General features: G+C 42.6%; 2 protein-coding genes across 2 annotated transcripts in view; one reads left to right on the top strand and one right to left on the bottom strand.

Moving 5' to 3' along the window:
- LOC6565248 (E3 ubiquitin-protein ligase highwire) overlaps nucleotides 1-11,660 on the top strand; it is a 53,999-nt gene extending 42,339 nt beyond the window's left edge. Inside the window, 9 exon segments of the mRNA XM_032737903.2 lie at nucleotides 503-616; nucleotides 1,077-3,934; nucleotides 4,613-5,109; nucleotides 5,797-7,164; nucleotides 7,800-9,227; nucleotides 9,286-9,627; nucleotides 10,216-10,680; nucleotides 10,756-10,949; nucleotides 11,011-11,660. Coding sequence (XP_032593794.1) covers nucleotides 503-616; nucleotides 1,077-3,934; nucleotides 4,613-5,109; nucleotides 5,797-7,164; nucleotides 7,800-9,227; nucleotides 9,286-9,627; nucleotides 10,216-10,680; nucleotides 10,756-10,949; nucleotides 11,011-11,497 — 7,753 coding nt within the window. The 3' untranslated portion in view covers nucleotides 11,498-11,660.
- A 5,631-nt stretch (nucleotides 11,661-17,291) lies between these two features.
- LOC6565246 (potassium voltage-gated channel protein eag) overlaps nucleotides 17,292-22,298 on the bottom strand; it is a 43,212-nt gene continuing 38,205 nt past the window's right edge. Inside the window, 2 exon segments of the mRNA XM_032738300.1 lie at nucleotides 17,292-20,316; nucleotides 21,973-22,260. Coding sequence (XP_032594191.1) covers nucleotides 19,042-20,316; nucleotides 21,973-22,260 — 1,563 coding nt within the window. The 3' untranslated portion in view covers nucleotides 17,292-19,041.

The following is a 22,298-nucleotide window of genomic DNA, read 5'->3' on the forward strand; positions in this document are numbered from 1 at the left end:
CCTTGCAGAGAGCATTATAATTTTGCCGTGACGTGTTTAACGCATTGAAGGACACGTCTCCGACTCTATAACGTATATATATATATATATATATATCCCTTGTTTATTATTATTTACCAAGATATCTGCATATCACTCGTTACAAGTTTTATTATGCTTCAACTATATCTTCTCTGGAAGGAGTCGACTTCGCTTCCTGGTGTCCCCCTTCCTTACAGATACCCACCCAACCCAGTCATGCTCACAATTTATACATATTCATATATATATATATAATATTCTTGAATCGATATAAGAGATTATAAAAGTAATAGACTCAAAATTGAATATGAACTTGTGCTTTGCTAAGCCATAATTTGGATAAGTTTGTTGAATCATCGATTGCTCTAAAATTGCAATAAATATCAATTTTTAAGCAATGCATTCTTTCAAGCTCGATTTCTATTCGTTAAACATTTTTTTTTAAATTGATTAATTTATGGTTATTTTCTTCTCCTTGCAGTTCGCAGTCGAATGAACGACAGTTTCTCAAGGATTTCATTAGCGGGGCACCGGGCTCATCGGGAGCTCGCTTGGCCGCCTGGCTGCAGCCGGAGTCGCGACTCGATCCCAATAAGTAAGCCAAATTCAACTTATTATAATAACTATTCCTTTAGAGACCCCAGCAGAGTTTTGAAAATAGCAATGAGAATTGAACATTTTTGATTTACAAATTTCCCATAAATGTTATTCAACAATAACCAGATATGCTAAATCAGCTAGTTCTTAGTTTCAGAACTTCAAAGTATTTATGTATTACTTACAAATGATTTGCACATCAAACAAATCAAGTTTTTCATTCCACAAATATCTGTCATTGATAGTTCGAATTCAAGTTCAATATAAAGTTAATTTTACTTTATCGATAACTATCGATTCAAAGGCACGTCGTTTTTAGTTGGATATACCCAAAAATAAGATTGATCAACTGAAAAATGACATCCAGATCGGAAGAGAATCGTGTCGAGCTCTCTCGACAGTAGCATTCTTAGATGGGCATCGATACTCAGTCGGCTATGTTTTGTATTTAATTGCAGATGTGAGCTGAACACGATAACGGAACCGTTGCGCTATGGTTGGCCCACACAGGTGACTGTCACCATACGGGATCAGTATGGCGATGCTGTGCTGGTGCCGGAGCTAAAGGTGGAGATCAAGGCGATACCCACCGGCCCGGATCGCAGTGGCGTTTCTCACGGTGGCGGCAATCTAAAGATGCGACGCACCTCGTATGCGGAGGAGAGTGCTGGCAGCCATACGACGTTCGGACATGGTTTGGGCGCCCAGCTCGGTGGAATGGCGCCGCCGCCACGTCTCAACTATGAGGCGACCACCAAGGAGAAAATGTGCTTCAAGGCGATCACATTCATGAAGCCCTACACCAATTATTCGTTCGAGGAGCTGCGCTTCAGCAGTCCCATCCAGACGCGAACGACGGAAACGCTTCACGCCCAGGACATGGAGGATGGCACATTCAGTGTCCACTGGACGCCCAATTCGGTGGGCAGCTATTGTCTGGCCGTTACCATCGATGGCATACCACTCGAGGAGGTCTATCGCGTCGAGGTCAAAGAGGGCGTCCTACCGCCACCCACCCAACGCTCGAATGCGGCACGTCGTCCGCAGGCGCCGAGCAAGTTGCGCCGCTTTCAGGCACGCCACAGTGCCGGACTGCGGATACGCTCGCATCCGACACTGCAATCGGAGCAGGTGGGCGTTGTGCGGCTGGGCGGCATCATAACGTTCATCGATGAGATCGAGAACGATGACGGCATCTGGCTGCGTCTGTCCACGGAATCCATACGCCAGCACTGCACCATGGGCTGGTATCCAACGGAAGCCTGGTGCCTGCAATTCAATCAGCATCTCGCTCGCACTCTCCTCCAGCCGGTGACGGAAAATGGTAGCAAGGCACGCGCCAAGGCAGCTGCTGCTGCTGCTGGTGCTGGTGTTGCTACTGGTGCTGGTGCCGGTGAACCGTTGGATGCGGCGCCATCAGCGACGAGTCCCTGCGGCAGTGCTGCCGACAGTCCCGCCACCAGTCCCGGTCCCAGCAGTCCCAGTAAATACGTCAAATCGCCCACAGAGCGCAAAATCTTTGAGTTGCCCGCAGCAGGAGTAGCGGGACCAGGACCAGGAGCAGCAGCTGGAGCTGGAGCTGCAGCAGCAGCAGCAGGAGCAGTTTCAGCAACCGCATCTGCATCCACAAATCCGTTTCTGCTGCCCATTAAATCCGTCGAATTGCAACCAGAGGCGGATAGTTCGCTGGCGTCCACCGCCGAATTGTTGCCCGGCAATTTGGGCTCGGCCATTGCGGGCGTTGTGGGCGGCGGCGCCATCAAATTGCAGGCGTTGCAAAAGTGGTTCAAGGGCGATGCCCTCGATCCGGCCACCCAGCCAGCAGCAGCAGCAGGAGCAGCAGCATCAGCAGCCGCCACGGCTCCAGCAACGGCCTCGCAGTCCGCCGCCTCGGTGTCTGTGCGTGATTTGGTGCGCGTTATGGGTGCCGTTCAGGAGCAAGCGTCGCCGCTGCCACGCGGCAATGGCAACAGTCGCGAACAGGAAACGAGCAGTGCCGTCACTGCCGCCGTCGCCGCCGCCGCCGCCGAGTCCGACTTTGATGTGGCCAGTCTGCGACGCATGAATTATACGGCCAGTCAGACGGCAGCGTTGCTTTCAACACCAAAGCATACGCCGCGACGCAATGCTGCACTTGGCTGTGCACAGGAATCATCGTTGCCAGCGCCGCCGGCATCGTCGCAGCTGGCACAGTTGGAGGATGATCTCAGTATGCTGCAGATAATAACGACAACGACAACGACCACAACAGCAGCCGGCAGCGAAACGCAAAGTGAACTGCAAATTGGCGTTAGTTTGGCCGGCAGCAGTTCGGCAGCAACGGGGGCGTCAACTGGTGGCGCCGCATCGAAACGGAGCAGCAGCAGCAGCACAATGATGGGTCCCATAAAGCGAGCGATGCCGCCATCGTTTGCGGAGAGCATACGTGCCGTATTTGCAGCGCTCCTCTGGCATGAGGGTGTCGTACACGATGCGATGGCCTGTGCCAGTTTCCTCAAGTTTCATCCCGGGTTGCCCAAGGAGGGCGCCACTGTGATGACACGACGCGATGCAAACGATGCCAGCCGATTGCAGCTGTCCCGCGAACAAAAGGCACAACAGCGCCATTCCGTTGAGGTGGCCAATGCCGGTCACTATCTCAATATACGTCCATCGACGCTGGAAACGCTCACCAAGAGCGGCAACAGCTCGCTGCACAATCGCAGCAAGCATCGTAAGAATGCACCACACACTGCTGCTGCTGCTGGCGAGGATCAATCGCAGCAACAGCAGCAGCAGCAGCAGCAAAAGCTTCACGCGTTGCCGGAGCTGGTTAGCGTGTTGCCGCCGGCGTTGCGCTGTTTGGTTTATCTGTGGGAGCAAATCTGTGCCGGCTGCGTTCACATTGTCCAATCGAATGCTCTCGAGCATCGGGAGCAGCGTCTGTTGTCGCCAGGTGGTCGTGACGCCAACGGTGATCTCGATGGCAAGGAGTGCAAGTCTGGTGAACTTGGTGCGGACACCAAGGATCCCAGCAAGAAGTGCAAGCGCAAGAAAAAGGATGACGGCAGCTGGTGCGAAATCTGTGAACTCTTTCTGCCCATGCCCGTCACATATCACATGCGAATCGCCCATCCCGGCTGCGGCAAGTCCGCCAAGGGCAAGGGCTACAACTCGGTGGGCATCTTCTGCGAGGGCTGGGCCGGCAATTGCGGTGAGGGCGGCAAGGGCGCCTCCAGCTGGTTCCTCATGTGCGACGCCTGTCGCGACAAGTATCTCGCCAGCAGTCGCAGTGCCAACAATATTAACAGCGTCGCTCAACAAGCCGCCAATGCAGGTATGCATTCCTAGTACCTCCTCCTAGTACCTCCTTTTTTCCTCACCCTCTTGCAATTGTTACAATCGCGGATTGCTTGCCAGACAAGCAGATAAGCAAGAAGGAACGCTTAGATTAGACGCCGAAGATTACAGACCCTTGCAGACCCTTTTCTTTCTTCTGCTAAATGATAAAATAGCGATAAGCAAGCGATATAAATATATGTATATATAGATTGATTTCAATAATGTCAATGAGTTTTTACCATATCCAAACATAATTGATATGGACACGAGATCTGGATTTGAGTCGGAATTTTTAAATGAATAAATTGAAGAATTTGACATGAATAAATTGATTTTAACTTTCAATGTAAGCCATATAATTAATCTGATTAGAATATATAATTGCAAACAAATGTTAAGGTTTTATTTATTTTTATGCAGAAGGAATCATCTCCGATCCCATAAAGAATATGTATTTATTTTTGATAAAAATCGAGATAGGTATCTGTATAAATCGTTTATTGGTGGCAATAAAAGCCACATAGCTTTTAATTTCATCAAGATCGGTTAAGAAACTGGAGAAGAGAAGAAAATCGTATATTCAAGAGTTGCCCCAGTCGAGCACTCTCGACTATTAGATTCTTACTTGATTGTTTTTAATTTAATTGTAAACTTGATTTGTGCCCTCTTGCAGCAGCGGAAATGAACCTGTTTGGTGTGAAGACGACAACGCTGATAGCCAACTCGGAGGTCTATACGACCATGCGAGAGAATGCGACCTTTTTGCTGGAGCTGTGCTCCTCCTCATCCACGTCGGCGAGCAGCCTGCAGTCCGCTGGCAACATTGGCAGCCAGAAGCGATCGCCGCAACAGCAACAGCACCAGGTATCGATGGCGATGCCGGTGGTTATCGAGCATCAGCATTTGGGCATGCAAGATCTCAATTTGAGCAGCAAGCCGAGCACCAGTCGGGCAGAGTCTGCCCGGAGCAGTCGCATTGGTCGTCTAAGCGGCAAGTTTACGCCCTTTCGCAAGAGCTTTGTGGGCGTGCCGCCGGCAACGCCAGATAACGTTTGGCTGGCGCCCGACAGCTTCGCCTGCCTCGAGTGCCTCGGCACCGCCGCCCACGAGGATCTGCCCTACGAGATGCTCGGCCTGGGCGCCAATGCCAACGAGAATGGATTCGATCGGGTAAGTTTTCAGCAATTTCCAGTCAATTAGCTGGCGTCTACTCACAGTAAAAATTGTGGTAAATATTAGAAATTCGCCAAGGGTTCCTCACTTTATGATTGAGAAAGGAAATTTTCTTAAATTGAATGTTGTCGCTTTCGAAAAACCAAAGCTTGTATTTCTTAAAATTTATTTAAAAGTTTTCTTATATTAGCTTCTTTGTTACTTAAATTATTATTTTAAGCATTACCATTTTAAGATTTCACAAATACAAACAACTTCATTCGAAAAAAGAGGCGTCTCCGGCGCCTAAAAGTAGTCGCCCTTTGTCCCCTTATCCATTCCTATTCAAAGTAGTCCTTCAATTTTGAAGCTATTCTGATGAAACTTGGCATAAACATTGGCAGTACAGATGTATATCCAACAGCTTTCATAGCAAAGATTAATCTGTTGTTCATCAGTTCATCAATTGTTTTTATCGATATACATTAATCGATGTTATCGCTTTCACAGCCGGCCAATTTGAACACTGTACCTGATTGCGGGCAGGGATAAATATATTTTTTACACGTTTCATTCAATATACTTGTTTATTGAATGAATTGAATGTTAAATCACATCTTATTTATTGAGATTATTGCATTGAATGCCTTAAAATAGATTTATTACTAATTGTGATTATTGTTTGTAATTTGTGAATTCGAACAGCCGCTTTCGGAGATCTCGTACGAGTCATGTGATCCGAACAACTATGAAATGATGTCCGGATCGGTGGCGAATGCGCCAACTGTCACTGGCGGCACACTGTCCAAGTTCCATCGCAGCTACTCCATGGGCCAAGGCTGGGCAGCTGTGGCACAACAACAACATCAACACCAACAACAACAACAACAGCAGCAGCAGCAACAACAGCAACACCAAACAACGGCAACTGGTGCATCAGCGGTAGTTGTGTTGCCATTGGAGGCACAGCCGAAAGTTGTCTATCGGAGACGGAACAATTCGACCAGCGAAGGCGATGGCTCCTTGCTCATTTGCTATCCGTCGGAGCATCTGCGACGCCTGGTGCCACAGAAGCTGCTCGCCAGCGTTGCCGTGCTGCATGCCACCAACACAACTAATGCAAATGAGCCGCAGTCCAAATCAGCAGCCGCAGCCGCAGCCGCTGGCACTGATTCCAACAAGGAGCAGTCAGCTATTAGCGGAAGTCCCGTACCGGATCCGAATAGCGCACTGCTCACCCGACCGGCGATGGCGTTCATCACGCAGAAGCACGAGCTGGAACGATTGCGTGGTGCAATGCGTCGCAGCCTGCGGATTGCCACCTGCCGCATCTATGCACTGCAGGCGCTCAACTGGCTGCTGCGCAGCGTCACCCAAGGCATTTGTCTGCACGATCTGATGTGGTGGTTTGTCAGCTCATTGGCGCAGGGCAGCGCCGAGTTGATCGATGGCAAATATGAGGATGCCGGCGAACCGGCGCTGGAACATCCGGTGGCCTATACACAGATCAGTGGACGTTTCGCCCATTTGATTACCCAGTCGCTGCATGTGTTGCTGCAGTCGGTCGCTGATTTGACGTTGCACTTGCCGCTCGGTTCGCCGCTGCAGCGTGTGGCCATTCAGTGCTTTGGCATTCGATTCCGTCAGGCGGACCATCAATTTCTGCATAGCTCGCATGTCTTTGGCAACATCTCCAAGATATTGTCCAAGTCGGATGAGCAAAATGATGCCATGGCCGTCTCAACAATGCTGGCTGCCGCCGCCGCTGGCGAGACCCATTGCGATGCCGAGCACAATATAGCAACTGCCAGCAATCAGCATCAAATTGCCGCAGGCAGCAGCGCACCTGGTGGCAAGGTCATCTCCTACACGGATCTAGCCGGCATGTTCGAGGTAACCGTCTCATCACGACCCGCCATGGCCGAATCTCTCACGGACAACTCAACGGAGACATTCTGGGAGAGCGACGAGGAGGATCGCAACAAGTGCAAGATCATTGAGCTGTCCATGAGCAAGCTGACCTATGCCTGCAAATTTGTGCTCGTTCACATCGACAATAGCCGCGACATTCAGGTGGGTAACCAGTTAATTAGGTCGACATTTTGCCGGTCAAATCTTTCAGTTTCTATTTGCAAAGCGTAACAAAAATTGGGCTAACACTTTCAGGAGAAAATAGGAATTGTTATATGAAAAATCAGCAGATTTGCATTTGGATTTACTTGTAATTTGTGTCAACTATCGTAACAATTTATTTGTATAAAGTTGTTTAGCTCATTGCGATAATCACCGAGGAAGGATAATTAATTATTAATTGATTATTAATTATTTAAGAAGATCCACAAAGTAAAATGAATTATTTTTTGAGCACATATTTTCCAGTATATCCATAATTTGCAGTTTACTTTAGATTATTGCCAATTTATAAATAATTAAATTGTAATTAACTTGATGTAATCAAAATAATTAACATTATTAAATGATTATAGTTAATTATTTAAGAAGATCCACAAAGAAAAAGTACATCTATAATTTGCATGATTCAAGTTTACTGCTCTTCTAGATTAATAATTGATCAACTGTATAGACGTTGCCAGATGATAATGAAAGTAGCCCATCTATCCTACTCTATAACTATCTATAGACATGAACTTGTTTTGATAAGTTGGTGAATTTGTTTGCTCACAGCATAAGTCTTATTTGAATTGCAGAACAAGGTGCTGAATGTGGTGTTCTATGCGGGCCAATCCCTGGGCGACACGAATCTAATCAAATCTGTGGATGTGGATCCCAAGGCGTGCATTTGGATTGCAGCCAAAATCAGCGACGAGAGCTGCACGCACTTTCGCCTCGAAATGCACGGACCGGAGAATACGCTGCGTGTGCGTCAAATCAAACTGCTTGGACTGCCAAGCTATCAGCAGGGCATCGGCATTGGCATCGGCATCGGTATCGGTATTGGCAATGAGGAGCAACAGCATGCTGAGCATCAACGTTCCAATTTGCGTCTGGCGCATGCCGCACGCATCCAACAGCAAATCTGCGAGGCGGAAACGTTGCGCGTCTTTCGTCTGATCACCGGACAGGTCTTTGGCAAGCTCATCAGCAATGTGAGCGATACTGTCGCATCAACGGGCGCACCTGGCTCTGGATCTGCATCACAGGATGCGGCCAATTCGATGTTAGCCGATTCGCTGGATCTGCGCGAGCACATGGTCGGCATTTTGTTCTCACGCAGCAAATTGTCGCATCTGCAGAAGCAGGTGATTGTCCACATTGTGCACGCTATCAAGAAGGAGGCGCAGCGCGCCAAAGAGGAGTGGGAACTAGCCAATCTGACGCATGTGCTCAAGCATCAAGCATCACCGCCCGCATCAACAGCAGCAACAACAGCGACGACAACAGCGTCGGTTGTCATCCCAACAACATCGACGACAACGGCGACGGTTGCCACGTCCGGCGAGAGTAGCTCGGAACGCAATCGTGCACCGGACACCTATTGCTTTGAGATGCTCAGCATGGTGCTGGCGCTGTCGGGCAGCGTTGTTGGTCGTTCCTATCTGTCGCAGCAGCATGGCCTGCTGCGGGATCTGCTCGGACTGCTGCATACGGGTAGCGATCGTGTTCAGCGTCAGGTGACGGCACTGTTGCGTCGCATTCTACCCGAAATCACGCCGGAGAGCTTTGCCGACTTGTTGGGCGTACAACGGCTGCCGCCAGCCGATTACAGCATTGCACATCAGAGCGCCAGTGACTTTGATATGAGTCGATTGGGACTGTTGGACATCTTTCTGGCCGTCATTGCCAAGTCGCTGCAGTTGCAGGTCAAGGTAAAGACAAACACGGCGAATACAGCCACCGGAAGTGGCGGGGCCAAGTCCGGACAGGTGGAGAAAACACCCGCCTTTGTTCGACTCTGCAGCTCGCTGGATTTGTCCGTGCAGCTGCTGCGATCGCGGCCGATGACAACGGAGCATGGATCGGCAGCGATTATAGGGAATGATCCCTTTCGCTTTGACCCAGTGCCCCCGAAGAAGGAGACGACCAAACGGAATCTGAACCAGCGCTGGTTCCTCAACGGGCTTATCTCCACCAAACAGGCAGAGAGCATCATTGGTCTCATACGGGATCTGGCAAGCGTAAGTCGTTGAATACGATCACTCACTAAAGTAAACTAATCAAATTTCATGTGTGCAGGGCAAGCTGAGTGACAAGTGGTCACAGATCACCAAGGCTGCTATCGCTGAATCTGTGCTGAATCTGACACGACTCGAGGAGATCTATCGCACGCCGGAGCATTGTACAAAGACGGCGACACTCTGGTTGGCGCTGGCTAGTCTCTGTGTGCTGGAACGGGATCATGTTGAGAAGCTCTCCTCTGGGCAATGGTCGAAACTCTGCGACACACGACCCATGTGCACCAATCATGACGATGGCGAAACAGCGGCCATCATTCAATGCGAGACATGCGGTTCACTCTGTGGCGATTGCGATCGCTTTTTGCATCTCAATCGCAAGACGCGCTCACACAAGCGTACGGTAAGTCAATACGCAAATATAACAATCAGTCAACTAATTCATTTATCAGTCGTTTAATTTTAACTTAAGTACTAATCTATCCAGAGCCAGTTAGTCAATTCAGCAGTTAGTCTAACAATCAATCAACAAAAACTCAGACAGAGTAGCCTGTTATAATCATAATAAGCGGTTGATCAATCACTTACTTAATCAATCAATCAAGCAACCAGTCATTTAATTAATATATCGATGAGTCTGCTATTCAATCACTCAATCAAACACTTTGGCTGCTGCCAACGCAGCTATTCAATCAATCACTTAATGCATCTCTAGCGAGTTAATCAATCATCAAAACTCTTTTTATCAATAGGTTAATTATTCTATTAACCAATAATAGTCAAACGAATTAGTTGATCAATCAATTAGTTAATCAATCAATTAGTTAATCAATCAATCCAACATACAAAAATCATCAATCTTACAACCAAAGAGTCTATTATTCACTCACTCAATCAACCAGTCAATATCAAAATGAACAATTAATTAAACTGTATCAATCAACCGACCTGTTAATTCAATCAATCATTTTCCTTTTGGTTTCTTTTAAAGGTGTGCAAGGAAGAGGAGGAGGCCATACGTGTGGAGTTGCACGAGTCCTGCGGACGCACTAAACTCTTTTGGCTTCTTGCCTTGGCCGATTCGAAGACGCTGAAGGCCATGGTGGAGTTTCGCGATGGCAGCCACACTATTATTTCGGGACCACAGGAGGCTGTAGGCCGCTGTCGCTTTTGTGGCCTCACCGGCAACTCGGGCCTGCTGGAGATTGGAAATGTGTGCGCCGATGCACAGTGCCAAGAGTATGCCTCCAACTCGTGCCTCAAAACAAAGCCCTGCGGCCATGCCTGCGGCGGTGTCACCGGCGAGCGCAAATGTCTGCCGTGTCTGCAACATGTCTGTCATGTGCGCGAGAACGAGCTGGCCGAGGAGCTGCGCGATCCGAAGCTCACCCAGGATGCCGACGACATGTGCATGATCTGTTTCGTAGAGGCTGTTTCCTGTGCCCCAGCCATACACGTAAGATGCGTCTGGTCACATTTGAATAGATGAATCTCTATCCATCTCTCTCTCTCTCTCTCTTTATTTGCTCAGCTGGAGTGCGGTCATGTGTTTCATTATCACTGCTGCAAGGCGGTGCTGGAGAAACGCTGGAGCGGACCGCGCATCACCTTCGGCTTCTCGCTGTGCCCCATTTGCAAGGCAGACATACAGCATCCGCTGCTGGCCGAAATACTGGAACCCATCAATGGACTCAAGCAAGATGTCAAACGCAAAGCGCTCATGCGGTAAGTTTTAAGTTTCTATAATATATATACATCCTTTAAAGAGAGTATTTATTTCCAACAGTATCAAGTATGAGGGCGTGGTCAAGGACACTGATAGTAGCAAGGATGTCACACAGCTGGCGATGGATCGCTATGCGTATTATGTGTGCTTCAAATGCCAGAAGGCCTACTATGGCGGCGAGGCGCGCTGCGATGCGGAAATTGGTGAAAAGTTTGATCCCGAGGAGCTCGTCTGCGGCGGATGTTCGGATGTGGCGCGCGCCCAGATGTGCCCCAAGCATGGTACCGATTTCCTCGAGTACAAATGCCGTTACTGCTGCTCGGTGGCAGTATTTTTTTGCTTTGGCACCACGCACTTTTGTGACACGTGCCACGATGATTTTCAACGGCTGACGAACATACCGAAGACAAAGCTGCCCCAATGCCCCGCCGGACCGAAGGCCAAGCAACTGCTGGGCGACGAGTGTCCGCTGCACGTAATGCATCCGCCCACCGGTGAGGAGTTCGCTTTGGGCTGTGGCGTCTGTCGCAATGCCCAAACCTTTTAGCAACAGTTGGAAGTGAAACTACCGATCGAGGATCGAGAATCGCCAACGGAACTGCAGTCGGCAACCGGTGATGTGGAGGCGGCGCAGCGCAGCGTCGGGGATGGTGCCGAGTGGCAGCCGAACGACCCGTAGACCCATTTGCATATATATATATATTTATATGTATATATATATATATATATGGAAAGCTTTCCACAATTAGACATTAAATAAATATATATATATATACATATGTATGTATGTAAATTCACTTTTTTTTTTTTAAATATTATATGTGTAATTCGAAAGATGCAATTTTAGCTATATGTGTGTGTGAAATGAACTTATTTATTTATTGTAATTGTAATTGTAATCTAATCAGCATTTGTTTAATTTTTTTATAAAGTTAATTGTACACATTCATACAAAACACACTGTCATAAATATTAATATATTCACACACACACTCACACACACACACACACATACAGTCACGTACTTTTAAGTAGGATTGAAAATAAAGGTTGCGGAAAATGATCGCATTTATTCTAGATGTGAATTGATTGATATTATTGAAATGTGACAATTATCTACATACATATATGCAATATTATTTGTAATACTCGAAAAATTATTGTACCTAAATTATTTATTTATTATAAATGTGACAACACCAAAACAAAAAAAAACAAAAAAAACATCCCAAAGGAGGTAAATAAAGACCCAAATGTAATTTAATAAAACAATAAATATAAAAATGCAATCACACAAATTACTATAAATGTTTTAATTATATCTTTTTTTCTTCATTATGCTAATAAAAAATTAAGGAACTCAAATGTTAGACAAAACTTATTTACGATATTTGTTTCATTTAGAATCACCCTGAAACTCAATTCGATTAGTTTTTACCAAAAAGATTGAATTCTGAAAAAAATACTAACGTACCAAGTAGAAAGAACCTCCCAAACTTTTGAGCAATAAAAAACGAAATTGTTCTTAAAAACATGTATGTATTCTGTATTTTTTTTTTATTTTGTCATTGTATTCTTTTTTATGTTTTGCTTTGTTTTTTTTTTCTTTAATCAAATCATTTGCATCATTTTAGACTTGCTCTGCATATTTTTTGCTGTGATAAATGTGTTTTAATATTTCTCCATATGAATGCAGTAGTATCTTTTATCTTTTCCAACATAGTCAAAGACTCTTTAACATGAATGTTTTTTTGTGTGTTAATATCAATGTCATAATAATTAGTTTACTATACACATTAATTACAGCAATATTTAATTGAGTTTTTTTTTTCAAATAAATTTTACAACTATATTTTATAAAGGGTCTTTTAATTTTTGGTATTTTTGTTTTTCTATTTTTGAATAACAGATGTATTTTTTAATCAGTGTTTCATAAGTTCAGCTTTGATCGGTTCAAGCATTTTGCGGTTTATCGACTACCTAAATATGTAGCTGTAAATATATATATATTTTTTGTTTTGCCAGTTTCTGGGCCAATGAACGAAAAAAAAAAACAAAATTTATTATATGAATGAACTATTTTTGAAATGTACCTTTTCTATACCCTGTACCCATTAAAAATTTGCTAAAATCGGTAATACGAAGTTGTGCAAATGTATGTAACAGGCAACAGGAAGTAATTCCGATCCTATAAATCAGCATAACAGGCGAACAATAACCGTCTGTCCGTCCGTCTGAACATACGGAACTGATTGAAATAAACGGATACAGCAAAGCATTAAGTGAGCTGAAATGGTTGAAAAGGCAAAAAGAAAATAACAACTTGGCTGCTAACTGCTTTTATTGCACTGCCAAGAAGAGCACAAGGCAACAAATAAATAGGGAAACAAACAAATGCATTTAGTAGATCACAAATTCCGTAATATCTTTTATACAGTGTAAATAAATCCATAGGTAAGTACATTTTCACGCCAATGTACATAAGCATTGCGAATAGACGTAATGATAAATAATAAATAATACAACTGCTGAGAGTAGCTCGGGAGAGCATTAGTAATAATTTGACGTGGGTCTTAAAATCAGTATGCCTCGTCGTTTTCAACTCATGGTAAGTTAATTAGCCTCGAACTTATAAAATAATAGTGCTCAAGTTGTGTTCAATTAATGATAAAATCGCCGAGTAATTGGCTTTGACCTGATTTCTGTTTTAAATGGTCAAAAGGAGCTCAAAGCCTGGCGATGATAATCAGCATAGAAATTTGACCCTAAATATTTTCCTTGTGTCTAAGGGATTACAACGTGCATTCGAAAAACTGCAATAATAATAATCATAGAAAAGTCATTAGAACTGTACAAAAATGACTCAAAGAAGGGCTTTTCATGTGGCGTATAAAAAATCAGGAATGCCGCCTTCTTTCTGCCCACCCACATACAAATGTTGGCATTTCAGTCAAGTAAATTCTACTTTCTGTGGCATTCGGGTCTGTTCGCTTCAGGGCCAGTTCGACATAACTCATTCAATTAAATTTATATGCAATTTTGAGTGCATTCTGGCAGACCTAAAGTATGTTTGTTAGGACTGGGTACAGGGTATCTTCTAGTCGTGTACTCTCTATACGAGCACTTCTGTGTAATAATTTGCTTATTGTTTGCTGTTAATTAGCTCGTAAGTATATAAATGGGCAGCATTTTGAAATTGGAAAACAAAGGGTGTGTGTTCGAGATCATTTGCATGAATCCGTTGTACAAATTTTTGTATATAGTGTTGTATATATACATATATATATATATAAATATATACATATATATATATCTCAACTATGCTCCTCAAATTGGTGGAAAATGTTAAATATTGTTTTCATTGGTTTGGTTTTCATTTTAAGTTGCGGTTTTGCTTTTATTTATTTTTGGTTTTTGATTTTGTTTTTTTTTTTTTGGTTTTTGTAAAATTTTGGTTCTTTTTTGTCTAGAGACTAGAAACTAGTATCTAGAGCATAACGCTTGGTATTTTGAGTATTTTCTTTCTATTTTTGTTTATTTTGTAGCTTTTTAGCTTTGCTTGCCAAAAGTGTTTTGCAGTGGGCTTTACAAAAAATGGGGCGTGTATTTGGTACTCAAGTGTTTAAGGCTTTTTTTTTTTGTAATTTGTATATCTGAATAATTTAATTACAATTCATTTAGTTTTTGTATACATATTTATGAATTAAGTGGCGTGTTTAATTTTTTTTTTTTTTTTTTTTAGTACTTGTTAATTGCCTTTTTGTTTTGTATTTGTTTATCAGATTAATATTTGTATGTGTTTTTTTTTTTAGTATTTTATGATTTTGCTTATAAAAAAAAATCTGGCGTATAAAAGCTTTTTAAGTTATTTTCCTTGATTTTTGGTTTTTAATGTATTGTGTTTGTCGGTTTAAGCTTTAATGTGTTCATTTGTATGTGGTATATTAAGTATTTTATTTTCAGTTTGGTGCTTCTAAGCGATTGAAGCAGCTAAATCTAAATATATTTATACATAAATATGTATGTATTGTATATATATAGCTGTGTATAATGTGTGTGTACATATATACATTCGATCTCTGGCAAAAATTCATCATAGGCATCGCATACGCTATGCTGCTGTACTAGTTTTAGTTTTTATGAGTATTTAGTTGGGCTTAAGCCTGACAATGATTCTTCGACTTTGAGTTATTCGTTTTGTTTGTGAAATTCGCAATTCCTCCGTATTTTTGCTGCTATATATATAAGTATATATAAATATCTTATCAATATAAATTTTCTTATCCATATAAATTTTGACTAATTGTCGCTCTCATTTAGCTAGACCTATAAATTGTAATTGCACCTTTTTTTTAATTTTTTGTTTGTAGGTAATAATTTTTTTTATTATTTGTAATTCGTGTATTTGGTTATTTGTTCATTCGAAAATGTATAAGGCTCTGTGTAGTTAGCACTAAAGTCTACAAAAGATGACAACAACCAATTCAAAAAAATTTAACATCATAAAAAAACCATAATCGATCATTTAAAATTCGTTCCGCTGCGAGTAATGGGCTGAAAGCGGAAGCGTGGGGCGAACACTGTTAATCTTACTTAATGTCTTTATTCTTTGTTTATCATTAATATTTTGGTTTTTTTTTGTGTTTTTTTTTTTGTTGTTTTTCTTTTTGTTTTCCATCATATTGTATGCAAAAGTCAGTTGAACAAAGTTTTGAAAACTATCAAACAGTTAACTCTAGTACCGCTAGTCATATGCCTCATACATATATGTATGTATATATACTATATAAAGGTAGGTAAGCACTCGCTCTATACTCAAACTCGTATCGTTTGGTATTATCTCGCATATGCCAAATACTACATGTATAATGTAAACTATTATTATTATTATTATTATTATTATTATTATAATTATGCTTTATAGTTAGTTGAGTCATTCAATTTGCCATTTGACTGTGCCCCCTAAGCTAAACGCGTAGTTTTGTTCAATTTGAAGTACCTACTATGAAAAAAAACGTATAACTAGAACTATACTTCTTAATTCCTTCACTATGTACAATGAGCCTGCTGCTAGCTTCTCTATGTATATATATATGTATATATATATTATGTCATATATACTATATATATTCTAAACATATGCAACAAATTTTTGTAACTATTTCGTTATTTTATATCATTATTATCAAAACTTTCGAAGGAATATATCGTTATGTGAGTGGGAGTGTGAGTGTGCCTGTGTGTGTGTGTGTGAATAATTCAAATCTATGTATATGTATATGTTATGTACATAAATAATTAACATCATGTTGTGATAATACCACTTGAATTGCTTTTCGGTTTGCTGGCGAACCAAAGTTTGCTAGTCTATAGTTGATAGCGGTGCTTGCGATGGATAGATTAGCCAAACAAAGAATCTCAACAAGAACTTGAGCTATGTATAACAGAGATTTGCAACGATAACTCGGTATTCGCTTATCGATATCGATTTACAATCCTACTCGTATCCGCTCGACACGTGAGTGTCCGAGTGTTGATCGTTCATGATCGATGCAGCTCTCTGATGTGTTAATAGTATTTTGTGAGCCAGATCAAGTACAAAGTACAACTAAGTAAAACTAACTCTCTGCGAATCCCACACATATCTCGAGTGAGTAGTTTGTTCCGGGAAGACAATAGTTTGTATTGCTTTACATATACACATCTGTATGTGTTGTATTTTTGTGTGTGTGGTTAAGGAGTTTCCTAGCCACTGTCTAATAACGATCTAACTAGAAATGAACTAAATTAAGTACTCGATTTAATAATAATAATGAATCAATCAAGTGGGCAAACAAAACTTTGTTCGCAAGCGACTTAAATTTTAATGAAACCTTTGCGATATATATGTACATGTTTTATGTATTTTATATTTACATATGTATATATGCATGTTTTGAGTATATAATAAATAAATGTTGTCCATACATACATCCATATATACATATATTTATTTTGTAACTTTTTCAAACGGGGTTCAGCATTGGGTTCATAATTAGCTACTGAATGTATTTCATAAACTATATGCAGTTGCAAGCCTTTTATTTGATGCGAGCCTAAATAATATTATAAGCTATAAAATTATTATTTCTCTTTTTTTATCACAAAGTATGTTTTGCATGTGTGTAGGTGTGTGTAGGTGTGTTAAACAATTGGAATTTTAAATAACACTTATTCGTATTTCATAAATTTAATTTGCCTGCCTTTTGAATTTAATTTAAATATATTTACAGCGTTTTTTTTTGTCATTTGTGTTTTTTGTTTTAGGTATAAATATGTACACATGTATATAAGTATGTAGACATACACAAGTACTTTGTATATATATACAATTGTATCTCGTTATACATAATTGCTGTTAAATAAATTTTTTCTCTGTTGTATTTTTTGTTTTTTTTTTTGTTTTTTAAGGTATGTCGATTGTCGTTTTGTTTTGCGGCATCATTTTGGTGTCTTTGTCTCGTATTTTGCTATTGTGGCTGGGATCTTCGTATATGTTTGTAGTTTGTTTAGTTTGCTGCTGCTGTCTACTTAAAGTATAGCTAGTGCTCAAGCAGTATATGTTAGGACAGGACGGGTTTTATGACTATACATATATATGTATGTATATGCACCAAGCGACGTGGGCACCGAACTAACCAACTAACTAAGCCCAAGCATCGAACACTACTTCCTATGGCTCCATGGGACTATGTGAATAGAAAAGAAAACCTCCTGCCGATGAGTAATCATCGAATTTATAACTAGATCGCTCAAGTACAGGCTTCGCAACTCTCATTACCATATCAGTGCATTGTCAGCCTAAAAAACAAGCTAATCGATTGATTTTAAATTTAAAATGTAGCCCAAGAATTATTAAGAATTCAATTTTTTGGAAACTATATCGAATACATTGTGAAAACAATTCATACAAATAAAGAATCCCATGAACGCTGTACTTTTTTAAATATGATGCTCCTAAAAGTATTCTACAAATAATCTGCTTCACTCGATTTTACTTCAGGTAGACTATTCGATTATTTCTGTGGCATGGATTTTGAAATGGAATTGAAAATGTAGTAGTTTTTTATTAACTTTGGTATGCACACTATAAAAAAAAGATTCAGCTGGGATCGGCTCTAAATGGAGCTGACTTTTCGGCTCATCTCTTTTTCTCCTGTCTTATTTTTCTACTACTAGAGTAGGAGTATGTAAAATTCACTGGCTTTAACTGCTTTGGTTTCTGCTCCTGCCTCCTTAGTGTTTTATCACAAAAATCTTCATTTACATATGTATGCGTGTGTGTGTGTGTGTATAGAAATATCTAGTTAGTTTGTCTCAGTTGATCTATGTATAATATTGTTCGTATATAAAGGTAAATAATTGCATTAAATAGCAAATTCGTAAGCAGTATGTTGTATGCCTTAATCATAATCATATCCGAGCCTTCCGCGAATGGGCTCCTTTTCTACAAAATACATTGAGTGCTTGAAACTTTGTACCGTTGGCAAATGTTGCCCGGTAAACAGGGACACACAGAGTTGATGGTAGAGACAGAGACAGAGACAGAGAGAGAGAGAGAAAGAGATAGAGAGGGTAGCTTCAATGGTTATCGTTATAAAAAGAACGAGATATATATAAGGAGAGAAAGAGAAAGAGAGAGAGAGAGAGAGAGAGAGAGAGGCTGTTTGTATGGACAAGACGAAGAAAGCGAGATAGAGTCAAGGTAGCGTGTAGTTTTGTAAATAGCGTATATATATATATATATATATATATACATATATAGAGAAAGACAGAGAGAGAGGGAGGGAGAGAGCGTATGTATAGCTTAAATTAGTTACAATTGCATGTACAGTGTATACACATACATACATACATATATACGCATATATATAAGTACTTATATATATATATCTGTAGATAGACTAGCTAAGCGTGTATGTGTAGTCGTTACTCAGAATGGCCTTGGCCTTGACGCTCAGCCTTGACGCGGCTCAGTCTGGCCGAGTATTGTTATTATTATTGCTCGAAGCTGCTGCTATCCGCCGACTGATGGCGCACCATTATCTTGGGCTAGAGGAACTCTCTTCTTACGCTTCGCCCGCTGCCCGTTGGCGTTGTTGTTGCGCTTGTTGCTGTTGTTGTTGCTGCTGCAGATGCTGGTGCTGCTCCACTTGCTCCTGCTGCTGTTGTCGGCGTCGTTGGCGGCGTTGTGCTCGCCGTTGTTGCTACAGCTGCTGCTGCTGCTGTTGCTGCTGCTGTTGTTGGCGTGCCGGCCACACTGCCGCTTAACTGTGCGGCGCTGAAGTCCTCCTCGAGCAAACGGAGATGTAGCAGCTCAGCCGCAGCGGCAGCTGTTGCTGGACTCGCTGACGCTGTCACGCTTGTCATACCAGATCCAGTCACAGTTGCCTGCTTAGGAGGCGCCGGTGCTTTCCTGCTCTTCGAGCGTCGCTTTTTGAGCATCAGCGGCCCCAGGCCGTTGCCTCCCGCGCTCGACACGACTTGGACGCATGGATTTAGTAGACCGCTGCCAGCGCCAGCGTTCGCTGATCCTGTTGCAATTGCTGTTGTTGTTGCTGCTGCTGCTGCTGCTGCTGATGTGCCACTGTCGGCTGTCGGCGATGAGATGGTTATCACAGTGTCCACTGGCGTTGTGGCCGTTCCCATTGCCAAGCCCGCTGATGCTGTAGCTGTTGTCGGCGTAACGATAACGATGCCGCCGCCGCCCGCGCCGCAACCCGCACAGATCTCGTCGCCAGGCGTTGTCTGGCCACTGCTATCCAGTGTCGCTGGTGCCAGACGCTTGCACAGCTCACCGAGCAGATCCTCGATGCGTCCAATGCGCTGCTGCATGCGCTGCAGCTCGAGCCGCACATCCACCTTCATGTCCAGCACGGTGGCAATGAGATCGCGCTGTGCCAGCGTGGGCGGCGTCTCCCTCAGTCCCGTATCGTACGTATCCGATGTGGTTGCCCGCGAACTGGCCATCTCTATTTGACGTTCGCGCTCCATCGCCAGATTGCGATCCTTGACGCCACTACCTGCAGTGGCGGCGCCACCAACAGTTGCAGCTACAGTACCTGCTCCTCCTCCAGCTGATGCTGCTGCTACTGTTGCTAATCCTCCGCCTCCTGCTCCTCCTCCTCCAGCTGTAATAGCACCTGAGGCTATAGTTGAAGTCGGCGCTGTTGTTGTTGTTGTTGTTGAAGTGGCAGCAGCGCCATCGATGACCACCCGACTGTCCCGACTAGGTGGCGAGGAGTCAACCTCGCCGCCCTCATCGATGGTGTCCTGGCGGGCGAGTGTTGCCTGGCTAGCTTGTAGCTTGGGCGCTTTGGGGAATACCTGGGAGGGTGACGTTTTCGATTTTTTTTTTTTTTTTTTTTTTTTTTTTTTTTGTAATGGATGCATTGGGCGGGATGCAGAGGCAATTGGCGGGTTTGAAGAATTGGCGAATTGACAGGTTGGACAGGTTGATAGAAGTTGGTGGAGGTGGTGGTGGTGTTGTTGGTGGTGACAGATCGATCGATGGCATTAAATGGCAGGCAGGTTGTTTGGGTTTGCATTGGTTTCGTTCAGTTAATAGATTTGACAGAACAGTACAGAAGGATAAGAGAAATTAAGAAAAGTTGTTGGTTGTTTGTTGGGTTTACAGTTAAGTTGGATTGGTTGTTGTTGTTGTTAATATTGTTGTTGCGCATTCATTCATTGATTGTGTCAAGTGTAGTTGTTGAAAGATTGATTGGGTGGTTGATTGGTTGGTTGCAAAAGGTGCAGGCAAAGGTGATCAGTGCAGTTGGGTTTCCAATCGGTATTTGTTTTTGCAGCATTAATTTTTGGTTTCAGCATCGAATTCAAATTGTCCGTATTGTTGTTGTTGTTGTTGTTGTTGTATTTTATAGTGGCAAGGCAAGCAATGTTTTGTTTTTCGATTATATTCGTTGTTGATTTTCAGAGTGTTTTTTTTTTTTTTGTTTTTGTACAAGAGCAAAAAGTAGAAACATATCAATCAATTTGTTTAGTTATTGCATAAATAAAACTCTAATAAGCATTTTTGCTATCGTGTTCAGTGCATACATACGCGAGCACACATTTTGGTACACATGCGCGTGTGTGCGTGTGCGTGTGTGTGTCTGTGTCTGTGTGAGCGCGCGCGCGTGAGCTGTTGTGTGTGTGCGTGTGTGTATGCGGATTGAGCAGCGCGCTAAAGTATATCTTCGACTAAACACGGGCACAGAACGGCGATGTATCGATGACACGACCAAAAACATCGATAGGCATACCAAGGGAATGCTCTGATTATGCAAAATGCGATTGACACACAACAACACACTAGTCAAATGCATCGCTGTTCTGGCCGGTGTCCATATGTATCTGTGAGTATATGTTTATGTGTATGCATGTGTAAGTATTTATATGTGTGTGTATGTGTGTGTGTGTGTGTGTATGTGTGTGTGTTTGTGGCTATACACATATCGATATGTGGCTACCGATAGCGATAAACGTAGTGTGATTCGTGGGAGGGTGAGCAACTAAATATACATACATACATACATACATATATGTAAATATATATGTTTGCGTGTTCTAATAGCAGTTAAACAGCAAAATGATCGATCAAAACTTACTTTGCTTAATTGTAAATGCTTTCGAACGTAAAAGTCGATAACAAATCGAAAGAACGAAATGAAAGCAAAATGACGAAGAGTTGGCATCGAGAAGAAAGAACAAAAACGATAAACAGGTGAGCATTAAAACTCTCTGCTAAAGTATGTTGTAAAAAAATGTGAGACAAAAATCTATACAAGAAATCAGTTGCATTTAAATTTTTCATTTTTTTCTCCTTTTTTTCGTCTTTTCTTTGTTTGTTTTCAGTTTCTTGTACTAATTTTTGCTAGCTTGCTTTTGACTATTTGTATTTATTAATTTGATTATGATTATTGTTTGTATTGTATTGCGTTTTTTTGTTTGTTTTGTTTTTAATTGGTTAACGGTAATTACTTTATTGCCTTGTCCACCATTGCTACTCGAAGTACTACTCTGCCTCGCTTGGGCAGTGCTCTCACGCAGACTTTCGCGGGCGCTCAAACTTCTCGAGACGGCTACCTTGGCGCTAGTATCGCTAGCTGAATCGACACTTGAACTGCCCAGAAGGCGTCCCCATTTGCTAGCACGGGTACTACGTGCAGATGGTGGACCCGATGAGGGCGAGGGTGATGGCGATGGTGAAGGTACGGCGGCGGTTGTTAAAATGCGTGAGTCCTCGGTTAATGTTAGTTTAGCGGGTAGCTTCTTGGATAGGTTTTGTTTGTTTGTTTTTTTTTTTT

This window comes from Drosophila grimshawi, unplaced genomic scaffold (assembly GCF_018153295.1).
Source record: "Drosophila grimshawi isolate 15287-2541.00 unplaced genomic scaffold, ASM1815329v1 contig_848, whole genome shotgun sequence".
Classification (NCBI taxonomy): domain Eukaryota; kingdom Metazoa; phylum Arthropoda; class Insecta; order Diptera; family Drosophilidae; genus Drosophila; species Drosophila grimshawi.